This window comes from Carcharodon carcharias (assembly GCF_017639515.1).
Source record: "Carcharodon carcharias isolate sCarCar2 chromosome 36 unlocalized genomic scaffold, sCarCar2.pri SUPER_36_unloc_6, whole genome shotgun sequence".
NCBI lineage: Eukaryota > Metazoa > Chordata > Chondrichthyes > Lamniformes > Lamnidae > Carcharodon > Carcharodon carcharias.
The window spans coordinates 9,976-36,397 of NW_024470754.1; the positions used below are offsets into that span (position 1 = coordinate 9,976).

The window sequence follows — 26,422 nt, forward strand, 5'->3', positions numbered from 1 at the left end:
TCCCTCACACACCCTGTCCCACACACACCCTGTCCCACACACACCCGGTCCCTCATACACCCTGTCCCACACACACCCTGTCCCACACACCCTGTCCCTCACACACCCTGTCCCCCACACACCCCGTCCCACACACCCTGTCCCTCACACACCCTGATCCACACACACCCTGTCCCACAAATACCCTGTCCCTCACACACCCTGTCCCTCACACCCTGACCCTCACACACCCTGTCCCTCACACACCCTGTCCCTCACACCCTGACCCTCACACACCCTGTCCCACAAACACCCTGTCCCACACACACCCTGTCCCTCACACCCTGTCCGACACACACCCTGTCCCTCACACACCCTGTCCCTCACACACACCCTGAACCACACACACCCTGTCCCACACACCCTAACACACCCTATCCCTCACACACCCTGTCCCACACACCCTGTCCCTCACACACTCTATCCCTCACACACCCTGAACCACACACACCCTGTATACACACACCCTGTCCCACACACCATGTCCCACACACACCCTGTCCCACACACCCTGTCCCTCACACACCCTGTCCCACACACACCCTGTCCCACACACCCTGATCCACACACACACCCTGATCCACACACACACCCTGAACCACACACACACCCTGAACCACACACACCCTGTCCCACACACCATGATCCGCACACACCCTGTCCCGCACAAACCCTGTCCCTCACACACCCTGTCCCACACACCCTGATCCGCACACACCCTGTCCCATACACACCCTGTCCCACACACCCTGATCCGCACATACCCTGTCCCTCACACACCCTGACCCACACACACCCTGTCCCACACGCACCTTGACCCTCACACACCCTGTCCCTCACACACCCTGTCACTCACACACCCTGACCCTCACACACCCTGACCCTCACACACCCTGACCCTCACACACACCCTGTCCCTCACACACCCTGTCCCTCACACACACCCTGTCCCTCACACCCTGTCCCACACACACCCTGTCTCCCACACACCCTGTCCCTCACACACCCTGTCCCTCACACACCCTGTCACTCACACACCCTGACCCTCACACAGCCTGACCCTCACACACACCCTGTCCCTCACACACCCTGACCCACAGACATCATGTCCCTCACACACCCTGTCCCACACACACCCTGATCGCCACACACCCTGTCCCTCACACACTCTGTCCCTCACGCACCCTGATCCACACACACACCCTGTCCCACACACACCCTGTCCCTCACACACCCTGTCCCACACACACCCTGATCCACACACACACCCTGACACTCATACACACCCTGTCCCACACACACCCTGATCCACACACACACCCTGACCCTCATACACACCCTGATCCACACACACCCTGTCCCACACACACCCTGTCCCACACACACCCTGTCCCACACACCCTGTCCCACACACACCCTGATCCACACACACCCTGATCCACACACACACCCTGAACCACACACACCCTGTCCCACACACCATGATCCGCACACACCCTGTCCCTCACAGACCCTGTCCCACACACCCTGTCCCTCACACACCCTGTCCCTCACAGACCCTGTCCCACACACCCTGTCCCTCACACACCCTGTCCCACACACACCCTGTCCCTCACACACCCTGTCCCTCACACACCCTGTCCCTCACACACCCTGTCCCACACACCCTGTCCCTCACACACCCTGTCCCTCACACACCCTGATCCGCACACACCCTGTCCCAAACACCCTGATCCACACACACCCTGTCCCTCACACACCCTGTCCCACACACACCCTGTCCCACACACACCCTGTCCCACACACACCCTGTCCCACACACACACACTGTCCCACACACCCTGTCCCAAACACCCTGATCCACACACACCCTGTCCCACACACACCCTGTCCCTCACACACCCTGTCCCACACACACCCTGTCCCACACACCCTGTCCCTCACACACCCTGTCCCTCACACACCCTGTTCCTCACACACCCTGACCCTCAAACACCCTGTCCCTCACACACCCTGTCCCTCACACACACCTAGTCCCACACACACCCTGACACCACACACACCCTGTCCCACACACACCCTGACCCACACACACGCTGATCCACACACAACCTGTCCCACACACACCCTGTCCCTCACACACCCTGATCCACACACATACTGTCCCTCACACACCCTGTCCCTCACACACCATGTCCCTCACACACCCTGACCCTCACACACCCTGTCCCTCACAACCTGTCCCTCACACACCCTGTCCCTCACACACCCTGTCCCTCACACCCTGTCCCTCACACACCCTGTCCCTCACACCCAGACCCTCACACACCCTGATCCACACACACCCTGTCCCTCACACCCAGACCCTCACACACCCTGATCCACACACACCCTGTCCCTCACACACCCTGTCCCTCACACACCCTGTCCCTCACACACCCTGTCCCCCACACACCCTGACCCTCACACACCCTGTCCCTCACACCCTGACCCTCACACACCCTGTCCCTCACACACCCTGTCCCTCACACCCTGACCCTCACACACCCTGTCCCTCACACACCCTGTCCCACACACACCCTGTCCCTCACACACCCTGTCCCACAAACACCCTGTCCCACACACACCCTGTCCCTCACACCCTGTCCGACACACACCCTGTCCCTCACACACCCTGTCCCTCACACACACCCTGCCCCTCACACCCTGTCCCTCACGCACCCTGTCCCACACACCCTGTCCCACACGCCCTGTCCCACACACCCTGTCCCACACACACCCTGATCCACACACACCCTGATCCACACACACCCTGATCCACACACACACCCTGAACCACACACACACCCTGAACCACACACACACCCTGAACCACACACACCCTGTCCCACACACCCTGTCTAACACACACCCTGTCCCACACACACCCTGTCCCACACACCCTGAACCACACACACACCCTGAACCACACACACCCTGTCCCACACACCATGATCCGCACACACCCTGTCCCACACACATCTGTCCCACACACACCCTGTCCCACACACCCTGTCCCTCACACACCCTGTCCCTCACACACCCTGTCCCACACACCCTGTCCCTCACACACCCTGTCCCACACACACCCTGTCCCACACACCCTGTCCCTCACACACCCTGTCCCACACACCCTGTCCCTCACACACCCTGTCCCTCACATACCCTGTCCCTCACACACCCTGTCCCTCATACACCCTGATCCGCACACACCCTGTCCCACACACACCCTGATCCGCACACACCCTGTCCCAAACACCCTGGTCCACACACTCCCTGTCCCACACACACCCTCGTCCACACACACCCTGGTCCACACACACCGTGTCCCACACACTTGCTGTTCCTCACACACCCTGACCCTCAAACACACTGTCCCACACACACACTGACCCACACACACACTGACCCACACACACACTGACCCACACACACCCTGTCCCACACACACCCTGACCCACACACACCCTGTCCCACACACACCCTGTCCCACACACACCCTCTCCCACACACACCCTGTCCCACACACACCTTGTCACTCATACACCCTGTCCCTCACACACCCTGTCCCTCACACACCCTGACCCTCACACACCCTGTCCCTCACACACCCTGTCCCTCATACACCCTGTCCCTCACACAACCTGTCGCACACACACCCTGTCCCTCATACACCCAGTCCCACACACACCCGGTCCCTCATACACCCTGTCCCACACACACCCTGTCCCTCACACCCTGTCCCTCACACCCTGTCCCTCACACCGTCTCTCACACCCTGTCCCTCACACACACCTAGTCCCACACACACCCTGACACCACACACACCCTGACCCACACACACGCTGATCCACACACAACCTGTCCCTCACACACCCTGTCCCACACACACCCTGTCCCTCACACACCCTGTCCCACACACACCCGGTCCCTCATACACCCTGTCCCACACACACCCTGTCCCTCACACCCTGTCCCTCACACCCTGTCCCTCACACCGTCCCTCACACCCTGTCCCTCACACACACCTAGTCCCACACACACCCTGACACCACACACACACCCTGTCCCACACACACCCTGACCCTCACACACCCTGTCCCTCACAACCTGTCCCGAACACACCCTGTCCCTCACACACCCTGTCCCTCACACACCCTGTCCCTCACACCCTGACCCTCACACACCCTGACCCTCACACACCCTGTCCCACACACACCCTGTCCCTAACACACCCTGTCCCACACACACCCTGTCCCACACACACCCTGTCCCTAACACACCCTGTCCCACACACACCCTGTCCCTCACACACCCTGTCCCACACACACCCTGTCCCACACACACCCGGTCCCTCATACACCCTGTCCCACACACACCCTGTCCCACACACCCTGTCCCTCACACACCCTGTCCCCCACACACCCCGTCCCACACACCCTGTCCCTCACACACCCTGATCCACACACACCCTGTCCCACAAATACCCTGTCCCTCACACACCCTGTCCCTCACACCCTGACCCTCACACACCCTGTCCCTCACACACCCTGTCCCTCACACCCTGACCCTCACACACCCTGTCCCACAAACACCCTGTCCCACACACACCCTGTCCCTCACACCCTGTCCGACACACACCCTGTCCCTCACACACCCTGTCCCTCACACACACCCTGAACCACACACACCCTGTCCCACACACCCTAACACACCCTATCCCTCACACACCCTGTCCCACACACCCTGTCCCTCACACACCCTGAACCACACACACCCTGTCCCACACACCCTGTCTAACACACACCCTGTCCCACACACCCTGTCCCACACACACCCTGTCCCACACACCCTGTCCCTCACACACCCTGTCCCACACACACCCTGTCCCACACACACCCTGTCCCACACACCCTGTCCCACACACACCCTGATCCACACACACACCCTGAACCACACACACACCCTGAACCACACACACACCCTGAACCACACACACCCTGTCCCACACACCATGATCCGCACACACCCTGTCCCGCACAAACCCTGTCCCTCACAGCACCCCTGTCCCACACACCCTGATCCGCACACACCCTGTCCCATACACACCCTGTCCCACACACCCTGATCCGCACATACCCTGTCCCTCACACACCCTGACCCACACACACCCTGTCCCACACGCACCTTGACCCTCACACACCCTGTCCCTCACACACCCTGTCACTCACACACCCTGACCCTCACACACCCTGACCCTCACACACCCTGACCCTCACACACACCCTGTCCCTCACACACCCTGTCCCTCACACACACCCTGTCCCTCACACCCTGTCCCACACACACCCTGTCTCCCACACACCCTGTCCCTCACACACCCTGTCCCTCACACACCCTGTCACTCACACACCCTGACCCTCACACAGCCTGACCCTCACACACACCCTGTCCCTCACACACCCTGACCCACAGACATCATGTCCCTCACACACCCTGTCCCACACACACCCTGATCGCCACACACCCTGTCCCTCACACACTCTGTCCCTCACGCACCCTGATCCACACACACACCCTGTCCCACACACACCCTGTCCCTCACACACCCTGTCCCACACACACCCTGATCCACACACACACCCTGACACTCATACACACCCTGTCCCACACACACCCTGATCCACACACACACCCTGACCCTCATACACACCCTGATCCACACACACCCTGTCCCACACACACCCTGTCCCACACACACCCTGTCCCACACACCCTGTCCCACACACACCCTGATCCACACACACCCTGATCCACACACACACCCTGAACCACACACACCCTGTCCCACACACCATGATCCGCACACACCCTGTCCCTCACAGACCCTGTCCCACACACCCTGTCCCTCACACACCCTGTCCCTCACAGACCCTGTCCCACACACCCTGTCCCTCACACACCCTGTCCCACACACACCCTGTCCCTCACACACCCTGTCCCACACACCCTGTCCCTCACACACCCTGTCCCTCACACACCCTGTCCCACACACCCTGTCCCTCACACACCCTGTCCCTCACACACCCTGATCCGCACACACCCTGTCCCAAACACCCTGATCCACACACACCCTGTCCCTCACACACCCTGTCCCTCACACACCCTGTCCCACACACACCCTGTCCCACACACACCCTGTCCCACACACACACACTGTCCCACACACCCTGTCCCAAACACCCTGATCCACACACACCCTGTCCCACACACACCCTGTCCCTCACACACCCTGTCCCACACACACCCTGTCCCTCACACACCCTGTTCCTCACACACCCTGACCCTCAAACACCCTGTCCCTCACACACCCTGTCCCTCACACACCCTGTCCCTCACACACACCTAGTCCCACACACACCCTGACACCACACACACCCTGTCCCACACACACCCTGACCCACACACACGCTGATCCACACACAACCTGTCCCACACACACCCTGTCCCTCACACACCCTGATCCACACACATACTGTCCCTCACACACCCTGTCCCTCACACACCATGTCCCTCACACACCCTGACCCTCACACACCCTGTCCCTCACAACCTGTCCCTCACAACCTGTCCCTCACACACCCTGTCCCTCACACACCCTGTCCCTCACACACCCTGTCCCTCACACACCCAGACCCCACACACCCTGATCCCACACACACCCTGTCCCTCACACCCTGTCCCTCACACACCCTGATCCACACACACCCTGATCCACACACACCCTGACCCTCACACACCCTGTCCCTCACACACCCTGTCCCTCACACACCCTGACCCTCACACACCCTGTCCCTCACACCCTGACCCTCACACACCCTGTCCCTCACACACCCTGTCCCTCACACCCTGACCCTCACACACCCTGTCCCTCACACACCCTGTCCCTCACACACCCTGTCCCACACACACCCTGTCCCTCACACACCCTGTCCCACACACACCCTGTCCCTCACACCCTGTCCGACACACACCCTGTCCCTCACACACCCTGTCCCTCACACACCCTGTCCCTCACACACACCCTGCCCCTCACACCCTGTCCCTCACGCACCCTGATCCACACACACCCTGATCCACACACACACCCTGAACCACACACACACCCTGAACCACACACACCCTGTCTAACACACACCCTGTCCCACACACACCCTGTCCCACACACACCCTGTCCCACACACCCTGAACCACACACACACCCTGAACCACACACACCCTGTCCCACACACCATGATCCGCACACACCCTGTCCCACACACACCCTGTCCCACACACCCTGTCCCTCACACACCCTGTCCCTCACACACCCTGTCCCACACACCCTGTCCCTCACACACCCTGTCCCACACACACCCTGTCCCACACACCCTGTCCCTCACACACCCTGTCCCACACACCCTGTCCCTCACACACCCTGTCCCTCACACACCCTGTCCCACACACACCCTGTCCCTCACACACCCTGTCCCTCATACACCCTGATCCGCACACACCCTGTCCCACACACACCCTGATCCGCACACACCCTGTCCCAAACACCCTGGTCCACACACACCCTGTCCCACACACACCCTCGTCCACACACACCCTGGTCCACACACACCCTGGTCCACACACACCGTGTCCCACACACTTGCTGTTCCTCACACACCCTGACCCTCAAACACACTGTCCCACACACACACTGACCCACACACACACTGACCCACACACACCCTGTCCCACACACACCCTGACCCACACACACCCTGTCCCACACACACCCTGTCCCACACACACCCTGTCCCACACACACCCTCTCCCACACACACCCTGTCCCACACACACCTTGTCACTCATACACCCTGTCCCTCACACACCCTGTCCCTCACACACCCTGACCCTCACACACCCTGTCCCTCACACACCCTGTCCCTCATACACCCTGTCCCTCACACAACCTGTCGCACACACACCCTGTCCCTCATACACCCAGTCCCACACACACCCGGTCCCTCATACACCCTGTCCCACACACACCCTGTCCCTCACACCCTGTCCCTCACACCCTGTCCCTCACACCGTCTCTCACACCCTGTCCCTCACACACACCTAGTCCCACACACACCCTGACACCACACACACCCTGACCCACACACACGCTGATCCACACACAACCTGTCCCTCACACACCCTGTCCCACACACACCCTGTCCCTCATACACCCTGTCCCACACACACCCGGTCCCTCATACACCCTGTCCCACACACACCCTGTCCCTCACACCCTGTCCCTCACACCGTCCCTAACACCCTGTCCCTCACACACACCTAGTCCCACACACACCCTGACACCACACACACACCCTGTCCCACACACACCCTGACCCTCACACACCCTGTCCCTCACAACCTGTCCCGAACACACCCTGTCCCTCACACACCCTGTCCCTCACACACCCTGACCCTCACACACCCTGACCCTCACACACCCTGTCCCACACACACCCTGTCCCTAACACACCCTGTCCCACACACACCCTGTCCCACACACACCCTGTCCCTAACACACCCTGTCCCACACACACCCTGTCCCTCACACACCCTGTCCCACACACACCCTGTCCCACACACACCCAGTCCCTCATACACCCTGTCCCACACACACCCTGTCCCACACACCCTGTCCCTCACACACCCTGTCCCCCACACACCCCGTCCCACACACCCTGTCCCTCACACACCCTGATCCACACACACCCTGTCCCACAATACCCTGTCCCTCACACACCCTGTCCCTCACACCCTGACCCTCACACACCCTGTCCCTCACACACCCTGTCCCTCACACCCTGACCCTCACACACCCTGTCCCACAAACACCCTGTCCCACACACACCCTGTCCCTCACACCCTGTCCGACACACACCCTGTCCCTCACACACCCTGTCCCTCACACACACCCTGAACCACACACACCCTGTCCCACACACCCTAACACACCCTATCCCTCACACACCCTGTCCCACACACCCTGTCCCTCACACACTCTATCCCTCACACACCCTGAACCACACACACCCTGTCCCACACACCCTGTCTAACACACACCCTGTCCCACACACCCTGTCCCACACACACCCTGTCCCTCACACACCCTGTCCCACACACACCCTGTCCCACACACACCCTGATCCACACACACACCCTGAACCACACACACACACTGAACCACACACACCCTGTCCCACACACCATGATCCGCACACACCCTGTCCCGCACAAACCCTGTCTCACACACCCTGTCCCTCACAGACCCTGTCCCACACACCCTGTCCCTCACACACCCTGTCCCACACACCCTGATCCGCACACACCCTGTCCCATACACACCCTGTCCCACACACCCTGATCCGCACCTACCCTGTCCCTCACACACCCTGACCCACACACACCCTGTCCCACACGCACCTTGACCCTCACACACCCTGTCCCTCACACACCCTGTCACTCACACACCCTGACCCTCACACACCCTGACCCTCACACACCCTGACCCTCACACACACCCTGTCCCTCACACACCCTGTCCCTCACACACACCCTGTCCCTCACACCCTGTCCCACACACACCCTGTCTCCCACACACCCTGTCCCTCACACACCCTGTCCCTCACACACCCTGTCACTCACACACCCTGACCCTCACACAGCCTGACCCTCACACACACCCTGTCCCTCACACACCCTGACCCACAGACATCATGTCCCTCACACACCCTGTCCCACACACACCCTGATCGCCACACACCCTGTCCCTCACACACTCTGTCCCTCACGCACCATGATCCACACACACACCCTGTCCCACACACACCCTGTCCCTCACACACCCTGTCCCACACACACCTTGATCCACACACACACCCTGACCCTCATACACACCCTGTCCCACACACACCCTGATCCACACACACACCCTGACCCTCATACACACCCTGATCCACACACACCCTGTCCCACACACACCCTGTCCCACACACCCTGTCCCTCACACACCCTGTCCCACACACACCCTGTCCCTCACACACCCTGTCCCTCATACACCCTGATCCGCACACACCCTGTCCCACACACACCCTGATCCGCACACACCCTGTCCCAAAAACCCTGGTCCACACACACCCTGTCCCACACACACCCTCGTCCACACACACCCTGGTCCACACACACCTTGGTCCACACACACCGTGTCCCACACACTTGCTGTTCCTCACACACCCTGACCCTCAAACACACTGTCCCACACACACACTGACCCACACACACACTGACCCACACACACCCTGTCCCACACACACCCTGACCCACACACACCCTGTCCCACACACACCCTGTCCCACACACACCCTGTCCCACACACACCCTGTCCCACACACACCCTCTCCCACACACACCCTGTCCCACACACACCTTGTCACTCATACACCCTGTCCCTCACACACCCTGTCCCTCACACACCCTGACCCTCACACACCCTGTCCCTCACACACCCTGTCCCTCATACACCCTGTCCCTCACACAACCTGTCGCACACACACCCTGTCCCTCATACACCCAGTCCCACACACACCCGGTCCCTCATACACCCTGTCCCACACACACCCTGTCCCTCACACCCTGTCCCTCACACCGTCTCTCACACCCTGTCCCTCACACACACCTAGTCCCACACACACCCTGACACCACACACACCCTGACCCACACACACGCTGATCCACACACAACCTGTCCCTCACACACCCTGTCCCACACACACCCTGTCCCTCATACACCCTGTCCCACACACACCCGGTCCCTCATACACCCTGTCCCACACACACCCTGTCCCTCACACCCTGTCCCTCACACCGTCCCTAACACCCTGTCCCTCACACACACCTAGTCCCACACACACCCTGACACCACACACACACCCTGTCCCACACACACCCTGACCCTCACACACCCTGTCCCTCACAACCTGTCCCGAACACACCCTGTCCCTCACACACCCTGTCCCTCACACACCCTGTCCCTCACACCCTGACCCTCACACCCTGACCCTCACACACCCTGTCCCACACACACCCTGTCCCTAACACACCCTGTCCCACACACACCCTGTCCCACACACACCCTGTCCCTAACACACCCTGTCCCACACACACCCTGTCCCTCACACACCCTGTCCCACACACACCCTGTCCCACACACACCCGGTCCCTCATACACCCTGTCCCACACACACCCTGTCCCACACACCCTGTCCCTCACACACCCTGTCCCCCACACACCCCGTCCCACACACCCTGTCCCTCACACACCCTGATCCACACACACCCTGTCCCACAATACCCTGTCCCTCACACACCCTGTCCCTCACACCCTGACCCTCACACACCCTGTCCCACACACACCCTGTCCCTCACACCCTGACCCTCACACACCCTGTCCCACAAACACCCTGTCCCACACACACCCTGTCCCTCACACCCTGTCCGACACACACCCTGTCCCTCACACACCCTGTCCCTCACACACACCCTGAACCACACACACCCTGTCCCACACACCCTAACACACCCTATCCCTCACACACCCTGTCCCACACACCCTGTCCCTCACACACTCTATCCCTCACACACCCTGAACCACACACACCCTGTCCCACACACCCTGTCTAACACACACCCTGTCCCACACACCCTGTCCAACACACACCCTGTCCCACACACACCCTGTCCCTCACACACCCTGTCCCACACACACCCTGTCCCACACACCCTGTCCCACACACACCCTGATCCACACACACACCCTGAACCACACACACACACTGAACCACACACACCCTGTCCCACACACCATGATCCGCACACACCCTGTCCCGCACAAACCCTGTCTCACACACCCTGTCCCTCACAGACCCTGTCCCACACACCCTGTCCCTCACACACCCTGTCCCACACACCCTGATCCGCACACACCCTGTCCCATACACACCCTGTCCCACACACCCTGATCCGCACATACCCTGTCCCTCACACACCCTGACCCACACACACCCTGTCCCACACGCACCTTGACCCTCACACACCCTGTCCCTCACACACCCTGTCACTCACACACCCTGACCCTCACACACCCTGACCCTCACACACCCTGACCCTCACACACACCCTGTCCCTCACACACCCTGTCCCTCACACACACCCTGTCCCTCACACCCTGTCCCACACACACCCTGTCTCCCACACACCCTGTCCCTCACACACCCTGTCCCTCACACACCCTGTCACTCACACACCCTGACCCTCACACAGCCTGACCCTCACACACACCCTGTCCCTCACACACCCTGACCCACAGACATCATGTCCCTCACACACCCTGTCCCACACACACCCTGATCGCCACACACCCTGTCCCTCACACACTCTGTCCCTCACGCACCCTGATCCACACACACACCCTGTCCCACACACACCCTGTCCCTCACACACCCTGTCCCACACACACCCTGATCCACACACACACCCTGACCCTCATACACACCCTGTCCCACACACACCCTGATCCACACACACACCCTGACCCTCATACACACCCTGATCCACACACACCCTGTCCCACACACACCCTGTCCCACACACCCTGTCCCACACACACCCTGATCCACACACACCCTGATCCACACACACACCCTGAACCACACACACACCCTGAACCACACACACCCTGTCCCACACACCATGATCCGCACACACCCTGTCCCTCACAGACCCTGTCCCACACACCCTGTCCCTCACACACCCTGTCCCTCACAGACCCTGTCCCACACACCCTGTCCCTCACACACCCTGTCCCACACACACCCTGTCCCTCACACACCCTGTCCCACACACCCTGTCCCTCACACACCCTGTCCCTCACACACCCTGTCCCTCACACACCCTGTCCCACACACCCTGTCCCTCACACACCCTGTCCCTCACACACCCTGATCCGCACACACCCTGTCCCAAACACCCTGTCCCACACACACCCTGTCCCTCACACACCCTGTCCCACACACACCCTGTCCCACACACACCCTGTCCCACACACACACACTGTCCCACACACCCTGTCCCAAACACCCTGATCCACACACACCCTGTCCCACACACACCCTGTCCCACACACACCCTGTCCCTCACACACCCTGTCCCACACACACCCTGTCCCACACACACCCTGTCCCACACACACCCTGTCCCACACACCCTGTCCCTCACACACCCTGTCCCTCACACACCCTGTACCTCACACACCCTGACACTCAAACACCCTGTCCCTCACACACCCTGTCCCTCACACAAACCTAGTCCCACACACACCCTGACACCACACACACCCTGACCCACACACACGCTGATCCACACACAACCTGTCCCACACACACCCTGTCCCTCACACACCCTGATCCACACACACACTGTCCCTCACACACCCTGTCCCTCACACACCATGTCCCTCACACACCCTGACCCTCACACACCCTGTCCCTCTCAACCTGTCCCTCACACACCCTGTCCCTCACACACCCTGTCCCTCACACCCTGTCCCTCACACACCCTGTCCCTCACACCCAGACCCTCACACACCCTGATCCACACACACCCTGTCCCTCACACCCAGACCCTCACACACCCTGATCCACACACACCCTGTCCCTCACACACCCTGTCCCTCACACACCCTGTCCCCCACACACCCTGACCCTCACACACCCTGTCCCTCACACCCTGACCCTCACACACCCTGTCCCTCACACACCCTGTCCCTCACACCCTGACCCTCACACACCCTGTCCCTCACACACCCTGTCCCACACACACCCTGTCCCTCACACACCCTGTCCCACAAACACCCTGTCCCACACACACCCTGTCCCTCACACCCTGTCCGACACACACCCTGTCCCTCACACACCCTGTCCCTCACACACACCCTGCCCCTCACACCCTGTCCCTCACGCACCCTGTCCCACACACCCTGTCCCACACACCCTGTCCCACACACCCTGTCCCACACACACCCTGATCCACACACACCCTGATCCACACACACCCTGATCCACACACACCCTGATCCACACACACACCCTGAACCACACACACACCCTGAACCACACACACACCCTGAACCACACACACACCCTGAACCACACACACACCCTGAACCACACACACCCTGTCCCACACACCCTGTCTAACACACACCCTGTCCCACACACCCTGAACCACACACACACCCTGAACCACACACACCCTGTCCCACACACCATGATCCGCACACACCCTGTCCCACACACACCCTGTCCCACACACCCTGTCCCTCACACACCCTGTCCCTCACACACCCTGTCCCACACACCCTGTCCCTCACACACCCTGTCCCACACACACCCTGTCCCACACACCCTGTCCCTCACACACCCTGTCCCACACACCCTGTCCCTCACACACCCTGTCCCTCACACACCCTGTCCCACACACACCCTGTCCCTCACACACCCTGTCCCTCATACACCCTGATCCGCACACACCCTGTCCCACACACACCCTGATCCGCACACACCCTGTCCCAAACACCCTGATCCACACACACCCTGTCCCACACACACCCTGGTCCACACACACCCTGGTCCACACACACCCTGGTCCACACACACCGTGTCCCACACACTTGCTGTTCCTCACACACCCTGACCCTCAAACACACTGTCCCACACACACACTGACCCACACACACACTGACCCACACACACCGTGTCCCACACACACCCTGACCCACACACACCCTGACCCACATACACATTGACCCACACACACCCTGTCCCACACACACCCTGTCCCACACACACCCTGTCCCACACACACCCTGTCTCACACACCCTGTCCCACACACACCCTGTCCCACACACACCCTGTCCCACACACACCCTGTCCCACACACCCTGTCCCTCACACACCCTGTCCCTCACACACCCTGTCCAACACACACCCTGTCCCACACACACCCTGTCCCAGACACATCCTGTCCCACACACACTGTCCCACACACACCCTGTCCCACACACACCCTGTCCCAAACACCCTGATCCACACACACCCTGTCCCACACACACCCTGTCCCACACACCCTGATCCGCACACACCCTGATCCACACACTCTCTGATCCACACACACCCTGTCCCACACACACCCTGTCCCACACACACCCTGTCCCACACACACCCTGTCCCACACACTTGCTGTTCCTCACACACCCTGACCCTCAAACACCCTGTCCCTCACACACCCTGTCCCTCACACACCCTGTCCCTCACACACCCTGTCCCTCACACACACCTAGTCCCACACACACCCTGTCCCACACACACCCTGTCCCTCACACACCCTGACCCACACACACGCTGATCCACACACAACCTGTCCCACACACACCCTGTCCCCCACACACCCTGTCCCTCACACACCCTGATCCACACACACACTGTCCCTCACACACCCTGTCCCTCACACACCATGTCCCTCACACACCATGTCCCTCACAACCTGTCCCTCACACACCCTGTCCCTCACACACCCTGTCCCTCACACACCCTGTCCCTCACACCCAGACCCTCACACACCCTGATCCACACACACCCTGTCCCACACACACCCTGTCCCCCACACACCCTGTCCCACACACACCCTGTCCCCCACACACCCTGTCCCCCACACACCCTGTCCCTCACAGACCCTGTCCCTCACACACCCTGTCCCTCACACACGCTGTCCCTCACACACCCTGATCCACACACACACCCTGTCCCACACACACCTTGTCCCTCACACACCCTGTCCCTCACACACCCTGATCCACACACACCCTGATCCACACACACCCCCTGTTCCACACACACCCTGTCCCTCACACACCCTGTCCCTCACACACCCTGATCCACACACACACCCTGTCCCACACACACCTTGTCCCTCACACACCCTGTCCCTCACACACCCTGTCCCTCACACACCCTGTCCCTCACACACCCTGTCCCACACACACCCTGACCCTCACACACCCTGTCCCTCACACACCCTGTCCCTCACACACCCTGTCCCACACACACCCTGTCCCTCATACACCCTGTCCCACACACACCCGGTCCCTCATACACCCTGTCCCACACACACCCGGTCCCTCATACACCCTGTCCCACACACACCCTGTCCCTCACACCCTGTCCCTCACACCGTCCCTCACACCCTGTCCCTCACACCCACCTAGTCCCACACACACCCTGACACCACACACACACCCTGTCCCACACACACCCTGTCCCTCACACACCCTGTCCCACACACACTCTGACCCTCACACACTCTGACCCTCACACACCCTGTCCCTCACAACCTGTCCCTCACACACCCTGTCCCTCACACACCCTGACCCTCACACACCCTGACCCTCACACACCCTGTCCCTCACACCCTGACCCTCACACACCCTGTCCCTCACACACCCTGTCCCTCACACCCTGACCCTCACACACCCTGTCCCTCACACACCCTGTCCCACACACACCCTGTCCCTCACACCCTGTCCGACACACACCCTGTCCCTCACACACCCTGTCCCTCACACACCCTGTCCCTCACACTCCCTGATCGCCACACACACTGTCCCTCACACTCTCTGTCCCTCACGCACCCTGTCCCACAAACCCTGTCCCACACACCCTGTCCCACACACCCTGTCCCACACACCCTGTCCCACACACACCCTGAACCACACACACCCTGAACCACACACACCCTGTCCCTCACACCCTGTCCCACACACACACCCTGATCCACACACACACCCTGAACCACACACACCCTGTCCCACACACCCTGTCCCACACACACCCTGTCCCACACACACCCTGAACCACACACACACCCTGAACCACACACACACCCTGAACCACACACACACCCTGAACCACACACACCCTGTCCCACACACACCCTGTCCCACACACCATGATCCGCCCACACCCTGTCCCACACACACCCTGTCCCTCACACACCCTGTCCCTCACACACCCTGTCCCACACACCCTTTCCCTCACACACCCTGTCCCTCACACACCCTGTCCCACACACACCCTGTCCCACACACCCTGTCCCTCACACACCCTGTCCCACACACCCTGTCCCTCACACACCCTGTCCCTCACACACCCTTTCCCTCACACACCCTGTCCCACACACCCTGTCCCTCACACACCCTGTCCCTCACACACCCTGTCCCACACACCCTGTCCCTCACACACCCTGTCCCAAACACCCTGATCAACACACACCCTGTCCCACACACCCTGTCCCACACACACCCTGTCCCACACACACCCTGTCCCACACACCCTGATCCCACACACCCTGATCCGCACACACCCTGATCCGCACACACCCTGTCCCAGACACACCGTGTCCCTCACACACCCTGTCCCTCACACACCCTGATCCGCACACACCCTCTCCCACACACACCCTCTCCCACACACACCCTGTCCCACACACACCCTGTCCCACACACACCCTGTCCCACACACACCCTGTCCCACACACACCCTGATCCGCAAACACCCTGTCCCAAACACCCTGATCCACACACACCCTGTCCCTCACACACCCTGTCCCTCATACACCCTGATCCGCACACACCCTGTCCCACACACACCCTGTCCCACACACACCCTGATCCACACACACCCTGTCCCTCACACACCCTGTCCCTCATACACCCTGATCCGCAGACACCCTGTCCCACACACAACCTGTCCCACACACACCCTGATCCACACACACCCTGTCCCACACACACCCTGTCCCACACACACCCTGTCCCACACACACCCTGATCCGCACACACCCTGTCCCAAACACCCTGATCCACACACACCGTGTCCCACACACTTGCTGTTCCTCACACACCCTGACCCTCAAACACCCTGTCCCACACACACACTGACCCACACACACCCTGTCCCTCACACACCCTGTCCCACTCACACCCTGGTCCACACACACCCTGTCCCTCACACACCCTGTCCCTCACACACCATGTCCCTCACACACCCTGTCCCACCCACTTGCTGTCCTTCACACACCCTGTCCCTCAAACACCCTGTCCCACACACACCCTGTCCCTCACACACCCTGTCCCTCACACACCCTGACCCTCACACACCCTGACCCTCACACACCCTGACCCTCACAGACCCTGACCCTCACACACACCCTGTCCCTCACACACCCTGTCCCTCACACACCCTGACCCTCACACACACCCTGTCCCTCACACCCTGTCCCACACACACCCTGTCTCCCACACACCCTGTCCCTCACACACCCTGTCCCTCACACACCCTGTCACTCAACTGATTCCTGGGATGGCAGGACTGACATATGAGGAGAGATTGAGTCAGTTAGGATTATATTCGCTGGAGTTCAGAAAGATAAGGGGGGGATCTCATAGAAATCTATAAAATTCTAACAGGACTAGACAGGGTGGATGCAGGAAGGATGTTCCCGATGGTGGGGGGAGTCCAGAACCAGGGGTCACAGTCTGAGGATACGGGGTAGACCATTTAGGACTGAGATGAGGAGAAATTTCTTCACCCAGAGAGTGATGAGTCTGTGGAATTCGCTACCACAGAAAGTAGTTGAGGCCAAAACATTGTGTGTTTAGAAGAAGGAGTTAGATATAGCTCTTGGGGTGAAAGGGATCAAAGGATATGGGGAGAAAGCGGGAGCAGGCTATTGAGTTGGATGATCAGCCAATTATCATAATAACGGAGCAGGCTTGAAGGGCCGAATGGCCTACTCTTGCTCCTATTTTCTACGTTCTCACACTCCCTGGCCCTCACACGCTCGCCCTTCACAAGATAACCATGCAGTCACTGTACCTGGAAACTGCCAAAGCAGCTGCCCCCTGGCAGGGTGACATAGCAGACATATGGGGGGCTACTCGCGGGCACCATCTCGTACACCACCAGCGCTCCATTCTTCAGCTCTGCCCCCCTGCTCTGCTTCATCTGCCAGAACTCCTGCAGAGCCTCTACCACGTTCACTGGAAGAGAGGGAGGAGAAGAAAACACAGGTCAGGTGCAGCTCCACTACCAGATAGTCGGTAACTGAATGGAGGTAGAATATCAGAAATCGGAGCGGATGATATGGCTTCTCCAGTCTGCACCACCGATCAGTGCGATCAAGGTCAACCTTCTGCCTCAACACATTTGATGAGCTGTTTGTACCAGCACTTAATAAGAAACAGAAATCTGATACAATATCAGAACAAGCAGACATGGTTCAGGCAAAGGATGGGGAGAAACTTGAAAGGCAGGAGGTACTGGACAGGCTGTCTATGCTCAGGGTGGGTAGATCACCTGATCCCGATGGTTTACATCCCAGCTTGCTAAAGGAGGAGGAGGAGGCGGCGGCGTAGGAAGCGTTCGGGCTTGTCTTAATCTTCCAAACTTCCCGGGACACGGGGGAGGTTTGGAGAGTGGGAAATGTCACACGCTTACTCAAGAAAGGGTGTAAGGACAGTCTGAATAACTAGAGACCGGTCAGTTTAACATCAGTGGTGGGTAAGGTATCGCAAAACATTAATCAGGGGGGGAAAATATCACCAGTGATGTGGAGAAGTTTGAGTTAATTGAGGATTTGTAAATGGCAGATTATGTTTGACTAATTTAATTGCATTTTTTGGATGAAGTAACAAAGAAGGTTGATGAAGGGAACGCGGTGGACATTGTCTACATGGATTTTAAGAAAGCGTTTGACAAGGTGCTAAATAAAAGGCCGGCTAGAAAAACTGATGTTTATGGAATAGGAGGGTCAGTGTCCAATTGGATAAAAATTGGCTTCGGGAGAGAGAGTCGTGGTAAATGGTTCTTTTTCAGACTGGACGATTGTTGACTGTGGTGTTTCCCAAGGGTCAGTGCTGAGATCACTGCTTTTTCAGCTTAATGACTTAGATCCTAGAATACAGAGAAACATTTCAAAATTTGCCAATGATATAAAACTTGGAGGGGTGGCAAACAGTGAGGATGATCCCAATCGACAGCTAGAGGACATACGGACACGCAGATACAAACACACGGATTAGGAGCAGGAGATAGGCTACCAGAACGGGCAGACAATTGGCAGTTTTAATTTAATACAGAGACAGCGTGAGGTGATATATTTTGGTAGAAGGGATAGGGAGAGGCAATATGGACTTAATGGTACGGTTCGACAGAGTGAGCAACCTGGGGGTTCATGTGCTTAGGTCTTTGAAGGTGGCAGGACATATTGAGAGAGCGGTTGACAAAGCAGATGGGACCTTGGGCTTCATAAACAGAGGAATTGAGTACAGGGAAGTTATGCTGAGCCTTTATAAAGCTCTGGTTAGGCCACAACTAGAGTATTGTGTCCAGTTCTGGTCACCACACTTTAAGGAGGATACAAGGGCCCTTGACAGGGTGCAGAGGAGATTTACCAGGATGGTTCCAGGGTTAAGGGATTTTAGCTACAAGGTTTGGTTGGAGGAGCTGGGGTTGTTCTTGAAGCAAAGGAGATCGAGGGGAGATTTGATAGAGGTGTACAAGATGATGACAGGTTTGGATAAGGTAGGCAAAGAAGTGGGGGAGCATGTAAGTAGAGAGCCCAGTCATGGGGGAGGTAAGGAGTTGATTCGGGACAGACAGCTGGGTGGGGGTATGTGTGGGGAGGAAGGGGAGTCCAGTTGGGAGTGGTAGCCCAGTGGGGGGTTGTGTGGTAGTCAGCTTGGGAGGGGTAGCTGGGTGGGGGGGTTGTGTGGGGAGTCAGGTTGGGAGGGGTAGCTGGGTGGGGGGTTGTGTGGAGAGTCAGGTTGGGAGGGGTAGCTGGATGCGGGGTTGTGTGGTAGTCAGGTTGGGAGGGGTAGCTGGGTGGGGGGTTGTGTGGAGAGTCAGGTTGGGAGGGGTAGCTGGGTGGGGGATTGTGTGGGGAGTCAGGTTGGGAGGGGTAGCTGGGCGGGGGGTTGTGTGGGGAGTCAGGTTGGGAGGGGTAGCTGGATGGGGGGGTTGTGTGGTAGTCAGGTTGGGAGGGGTAGCTGGATGGGGGGGTTGTGTGGTAGTCAGGTTGGGAGGGGTAGCTGGATGCGGGGTTGTGTGGTAGTCAGGTTGGGAGGGGTAGCTGGGTGGGGGGGTTGTGTGGGGAGTCAGGTTGGGAGGGGTAGCTGGGTGGGGAGGTTGTGTGGGGAGTCAGGTCAGGAGGGGTAGCTTGGTGGGGGGGTTGTGTGGAGAGTCAGGTTGGGAGGGGTAGCTGGGTGGGGGGTTGTGTAGGGAGTCAGGTTGGGAGGGGTAGCTGGATGCGGGGTTGTGTGGAGAGTCAGGTTGGGAGGGGTAGCTGGGTGGGGGGGTTGTGTGGTAGTCAGGTTGGGAGGGGTAGCTGGGTGGGGGGGTTGTGTGGGGAGTCAGGTTGGGAGGGGTAGCTGGGTGGGGGGTTGTGTGGAGAGTCAGGTTGGGAGGGGTAGCTGGGTGGGGGGTTGTGTGGTAGTCAGGTTGGGAGGGGTAGCTGGGTGGGGGGTTGTGTAGGGAGTCAGGTTGGGAGGGGTAGCTGGGTGGGGGGTTGTGTAGGGAGTCAGGTTGGGAGGGGTAGCTGGGTGTGGGGTTGTGTAGGGAGTCAGGTTGGGAGGGGTAGCTGAGTGGGGGGCTGTGTGGTAGTCAGGTTGGGAGGGGTAGCTGGGTGGGGGGGTTGTGTGGTAGTCAGGTTGGGAGGGGTAGCTGGGGGGGGGTTGCGTAGGGAGGGCAGTGGGGTGGGCTCCACTGTTTATCACTGACCTAAACCAAGAATTAAGAGCAGGACAATACAAGGCCATGAATCTTGATAAATATTACACACAGGCCAAGTGCCCAACACTGAAATCAGTGTCAGAGACATCCTCATAGAAACATAGGAAATAGGAGCAAAGCAGGCCATTCGGCCCTTCGAGCCTGCTCTGCCATTCAATATGATCATGGCTGATCCTCTATCTCAACACCGTACTCCCGCTCTCTCCCCATACCCCTTGACACCTTTAGAGTTTAGAAATCTATCTACTTCCTCTTTAAATATATTCAGTGACTTGCCCTCCACAGCCTCTGTGGAAGAGAATTCCACAGGTTCACCACCCTCTGAGTGAAGAAGTTTCTCCTCATCTCAGTCCTAAATGGTCCACCCCATATCCTGAGACTGTGACCCCTTGTTCTAGACACACACCCGCCCCACCCCCCCACAGCCAGAGGAAATATCGTCCCGAATCCAGTCTGTCCATCCCTGTCAGAATTTTATATGTTTCAATGAGATCCCCTCTCATTCTTCTAAACTCCAGTGAATACAGGCCTAGTCAGCCCAATCTCTCCTCATACAACAATCCTGCCATCCCAGGAATCAGTCTGGTGAACATTTGCTGCTCTTCCTTTATGGCGAGTATATCCTTTCTTAGGCAAGGAGACCAAAACTGCACACACTTCTCCAGATGTGGTCTCACCAAGGCCCTGTCCAGCTGCAGTAAGACATCCTTGCTCCTGTACTCAAGTCCTCTCACAATGAAGGCTAACATACCATTTGCCTCCCTAACTGCTTGCTGCACCTGCATGTTTGCTTTCAATGATTGGTGTACAAGGACACCCAGTTCCCTTTATACATCAACATTTCCCAGTCTATCACCTTTTAAATAATACTCTGCCATTCTGTTTTTCCTACCAAAGTGGATAACTTCACACTTATCCACATTATACTGCATCTGCAATTCATCTGCCCACTCACTCAACCTGTCTAAATCGTCTTGAAGCTTCTTAACCCCCTCCTCACCGCTCACATTCCCACCTAGTTTTGTGTCGTCAGCAAACTTGGAAATATTACATTTGGTTCCCTCACCCAAATCATTGATATATATTGTGAATAGCTGGGGCCCAAGCACTGATCCCTGCGATACCCCACTAGTCACCACCTGCCACTGCGAAAAAGACCCATTTATTCCTACTCTCTGTTTCCTGTCTGCTAACCAATTCTCAAGGCATGCAAATATAACGCCCCCAATCCCATGTGCTTTAATTTTACACACTAACCTCTTATGTGGGACTTTATCAAAACTTTCTGAAAACCCAAATACACCACAGCTACTGGTCCTCCCTTGTCTATCCTGCCAGTTACATCCTCAAAAAACTCCACTGGTTTGTCAAACATGATTTTCCTTTCATAAATCCATGTAGACTTTGTCTAATCCCGTTGATATTTCCTAAGTGTCCTGTTGTCACATCCTTTATAACAGACTCTAGCATTTTCCCTACCACTGAGGTTAGGCTAACTGGTCTGTACTTTGCTGTTCTCTCCCTCCCTCCTTTTTTAAATAGCGGGGTTACATTTGCCACCCTCTAATCTGCCAGGAATGTTCCAGAATCTACAGAATTTTGGAAGATGACAACCAATGCATCCACCCTTTCCAATGGCCACCTCCTTTAGTACCCTGGGATGTAGATTATCGGGCCCTGGGGATTTACTGGCTTTAGTCCCATTAGTTTCTTCAGCACTGTTTTTTTAGTAATACTAGTTTCCTTCAATTCCTCCTTCTCAACAGACCCTCAGTTCCCCAGTACTGCTGGGAAGTTATTTGTGCCTTTCTCGGAGAGGCTCAGTCAACGAAAGTCAGCCCACTGGAAGATTAAAATTCCTGGGCAACTATAGCGTTAGTGCACGGGTCAAGATGTCCAAAGTATCTCCATCAACAACCATGGCTAACGTCTCAACATTCACCACTGACAGTATCAGAAAGTCCACCATTAAGGGTTAAGGGGTGGGAGTTGAGGAGGAAGAGAGAAGGTGTGGCGGGGAGAGTGTGGGAGAGCGGTGGGGGATAGGGAAATGTGGAGTGGGGAATTGGGAGGGTGGGGTATCAGGAAAGTGGGGGAAAAGGCAGTTTCCTGGCCCCAGTTCCAGTCACCGGTTCGCAATCCAGGTCACTGATTCCAATCCCCGGTTCCCATTCCTTGGTTCCCAAGGTCTGGTCCCATTCCTCAGTCCCAGTCTCTGGTTTCCCAGTCCCTGGATCCCAGTCCCCGTTTACAAGTCCAAGTCCCCGGATCCCATTCCCCAGATTCCAGTCCCATTCCCCAGTTCCTAATCCCCGGTTCCTAGTCCGAGACCCAGATCCCAGTCCCAGTCCTCAGACCCCATTCCGCGGATCCCAGTCCCCAATTCCCAATCTGCGATTCTCAGTCCCAATCCTCAGATCCCAACTCCGGTTTCCCAGTCCCCGGATGCCAGTTCGCAGAATCTAGACCCCAGTTCTGGATCCCAGTACCCGGCTCTTGCTCCCCGACTCCCAGTCTCCAGTTCCAGTTTCCAGTTGCAGTCCCAGTTTCCAGTTGCAGTCCCAGTTTCCAGTCCCCAGATCCCACTCCCAGTTTCCAGATCTCAGAGCCCAGTCCCTGGTCCCCGGTCTCAGTCCTCAGATCCCATTCCCCAGTTTCTATGTCCCCAGATCCCAGTCCCTGGTTCCCAATCACCAGATCCCAGTCCCCCGGTTTCCCATTCCCCAGATCCCTGTACCCGGCTCCTGTTCCCCAGTTCCCAATCTCCAGTTCCTGGCTCCCAGTCCCGGCTTCCAGATCCCAGTCCCCAGCTCCTTTTCCCCGGTTTCAAATCTCTAGTCCCAGTTTCCAGACCCTGGTTTCCAGTTGCTGGTCCCCAGTCCCCACATCCCATTGCCGGCTCCCACTCCCTGGTCCCCAACCATCAGATCCCATTCCCAGTTCTCATTCCCTGGATCCAATTCCTAGGCCCCAGATCCCAGTCCCCGGTTCCCATTCCCGGTTCCTGGATCCCCGTCCCCGGTTCCCATTCCCAGTCCCCTGAACCCTGATCCCATTCGCGGTTTCCATTCCCAGTCCCCGGATCCCAGTCTCCTGATCCCTGATCCCATTCTCCGGATCCCCATCTCATTCCTAGTCCCTGGTTCCTATTCCTAGCCTCGTGACTCCAGATCCTATTCCTGATTCCCAGATCCGATTCCCACTCCTGGTTCCCATCCTCACTCCTGATTCCAGATCCCACTCCCGGTTCCCATTCCTGGTCCCTAGTTCCCATTCCCTGATCCCATTCCCACTCCCCAGATCCCGTTCCCACTCTTGGTTCCCATTCCTGATCCCATTCCCAGTCCCCGGATCGCAATTCCCATTCCCGGTCCCCGGATCCCAGCCTCCTGATCCCAGATCCCATTCCCAGTCCCCGGATCTCAATTCCCGGTCCCCGGATCCCAGTCTCCTGATCCCCGGATCCCAATTCCCAGTCCCTGGATCCCAGTCCCCTGATCCCACATCCCATTCCCTGTCCCTGGATCCCAATTCCTGATCCCAGATCCCATTCCCAGTCCCCGGATCCCAGTCTCCTGTTCCCAGATCCCGGTCCCTAGATCCCAGTCTCCTGATCCCAGATCCCAATTCCTGGTCCCTGGATCCCAGATCCCAGTCCCCAGATCCCAGTCCCCATTCTCGGTCACCAGGTCCCAGATCCCAATTCCTGGTCCCTGGATCCCAGATCCCAGTCTCCTGATCCCAGATCCCATTCTCGGTCACCAGATCCCGGATCCCCCTCCCATTCCCATTCCCGCTGCTCTCCCTCTAACCTCGGCCGTATCCCTGGGTGTGTTTGGCGAAACTCTTCACCACGGCCTCCACCGCCTCCCTCAGCACCGCCCGGCTCCGCTCATCAGCCGCTCCGGCACCGGGGACCGGGCCTGCCACAGGCCCGAGCGCTGAGCCCGACGCCCCGGGCAGGAGGCCGCGGAAAGTGCCGCCGGGTGAGGACGGCTGAGGCCGGAGAGACTCCATCAGAAAGATGGGGCCGGGAATGGGGAGATGGGGACGGCAGGCCCGACACCGCCCACCGCCTGTCAATCACCGTGGGCCCCGCCCACCGCCTGTCATTCACCGCGGGCCCCGCCTACCGCCTGTCAATCACCGCGGGCCCCGCCTACCGCCTGTCAATCACCTCGGGCCCGCTCCTACCGCCCGTCAATCACCGCGAGCCCCCCCTCCTACCGCCCACCGCCCGTCAATCACCGCGGGCCCCGACCACCGCCTGCCAATCACCGCGGGCCCCGCCTACCGCCCATCAATCACCTCGGGCCCCCTCCTACCGCCCACCGCCCGTCAATCACCTCGGGAC

The 26,422-nt window shown here is 58.6% G+C and overlaps 1 protein-coding gene across 1 annotated transcript; it reads right to left on the reverse strand.

Annotated features, from left to right (window-relative positions):
• Positions 1-19,120: 19,120 nt before the first annotated feature.
• Positions 19,121-26,145, reverse strand: LOC121274463 (LIX1-like protein). The gene is made up of 2 exons (XM_041181804.1): positions 25,881-26,145; positions 19,121-19,319 (listed from the first exon to the last, which is right to left on the reverse strand). Exons 1-2 carry the CDS (start codon positions 26,083-26,085, stop codon positions 19,147-19,149), a joined length of 378 nt encoding a protein of 125 aa, XP_041037738.1. The 5' UTR covers positions 26,086-26,145; the 3' UTR covers positions 19,121-19,146.
• Positions 26,146-26,422: the final 277 nt, after the last annotated feature.

Coding starts and splice junctions, on each gene's coding strand:
- LOC121274463 (XM_041181804.1), bottom strand. CDS start 26,085: ATGGAGTCTCTCCGGCCTCAGCCGTCCTCACCCGGCGGCACTTTCCGC. Junction 19,320..25,880: donor CACCCAGGGATACGGCCGAG/GTTAGAGGGAGA, acceptor CCTCTCTTCCAG/TGAACGTGGTAGAGGCTCTG.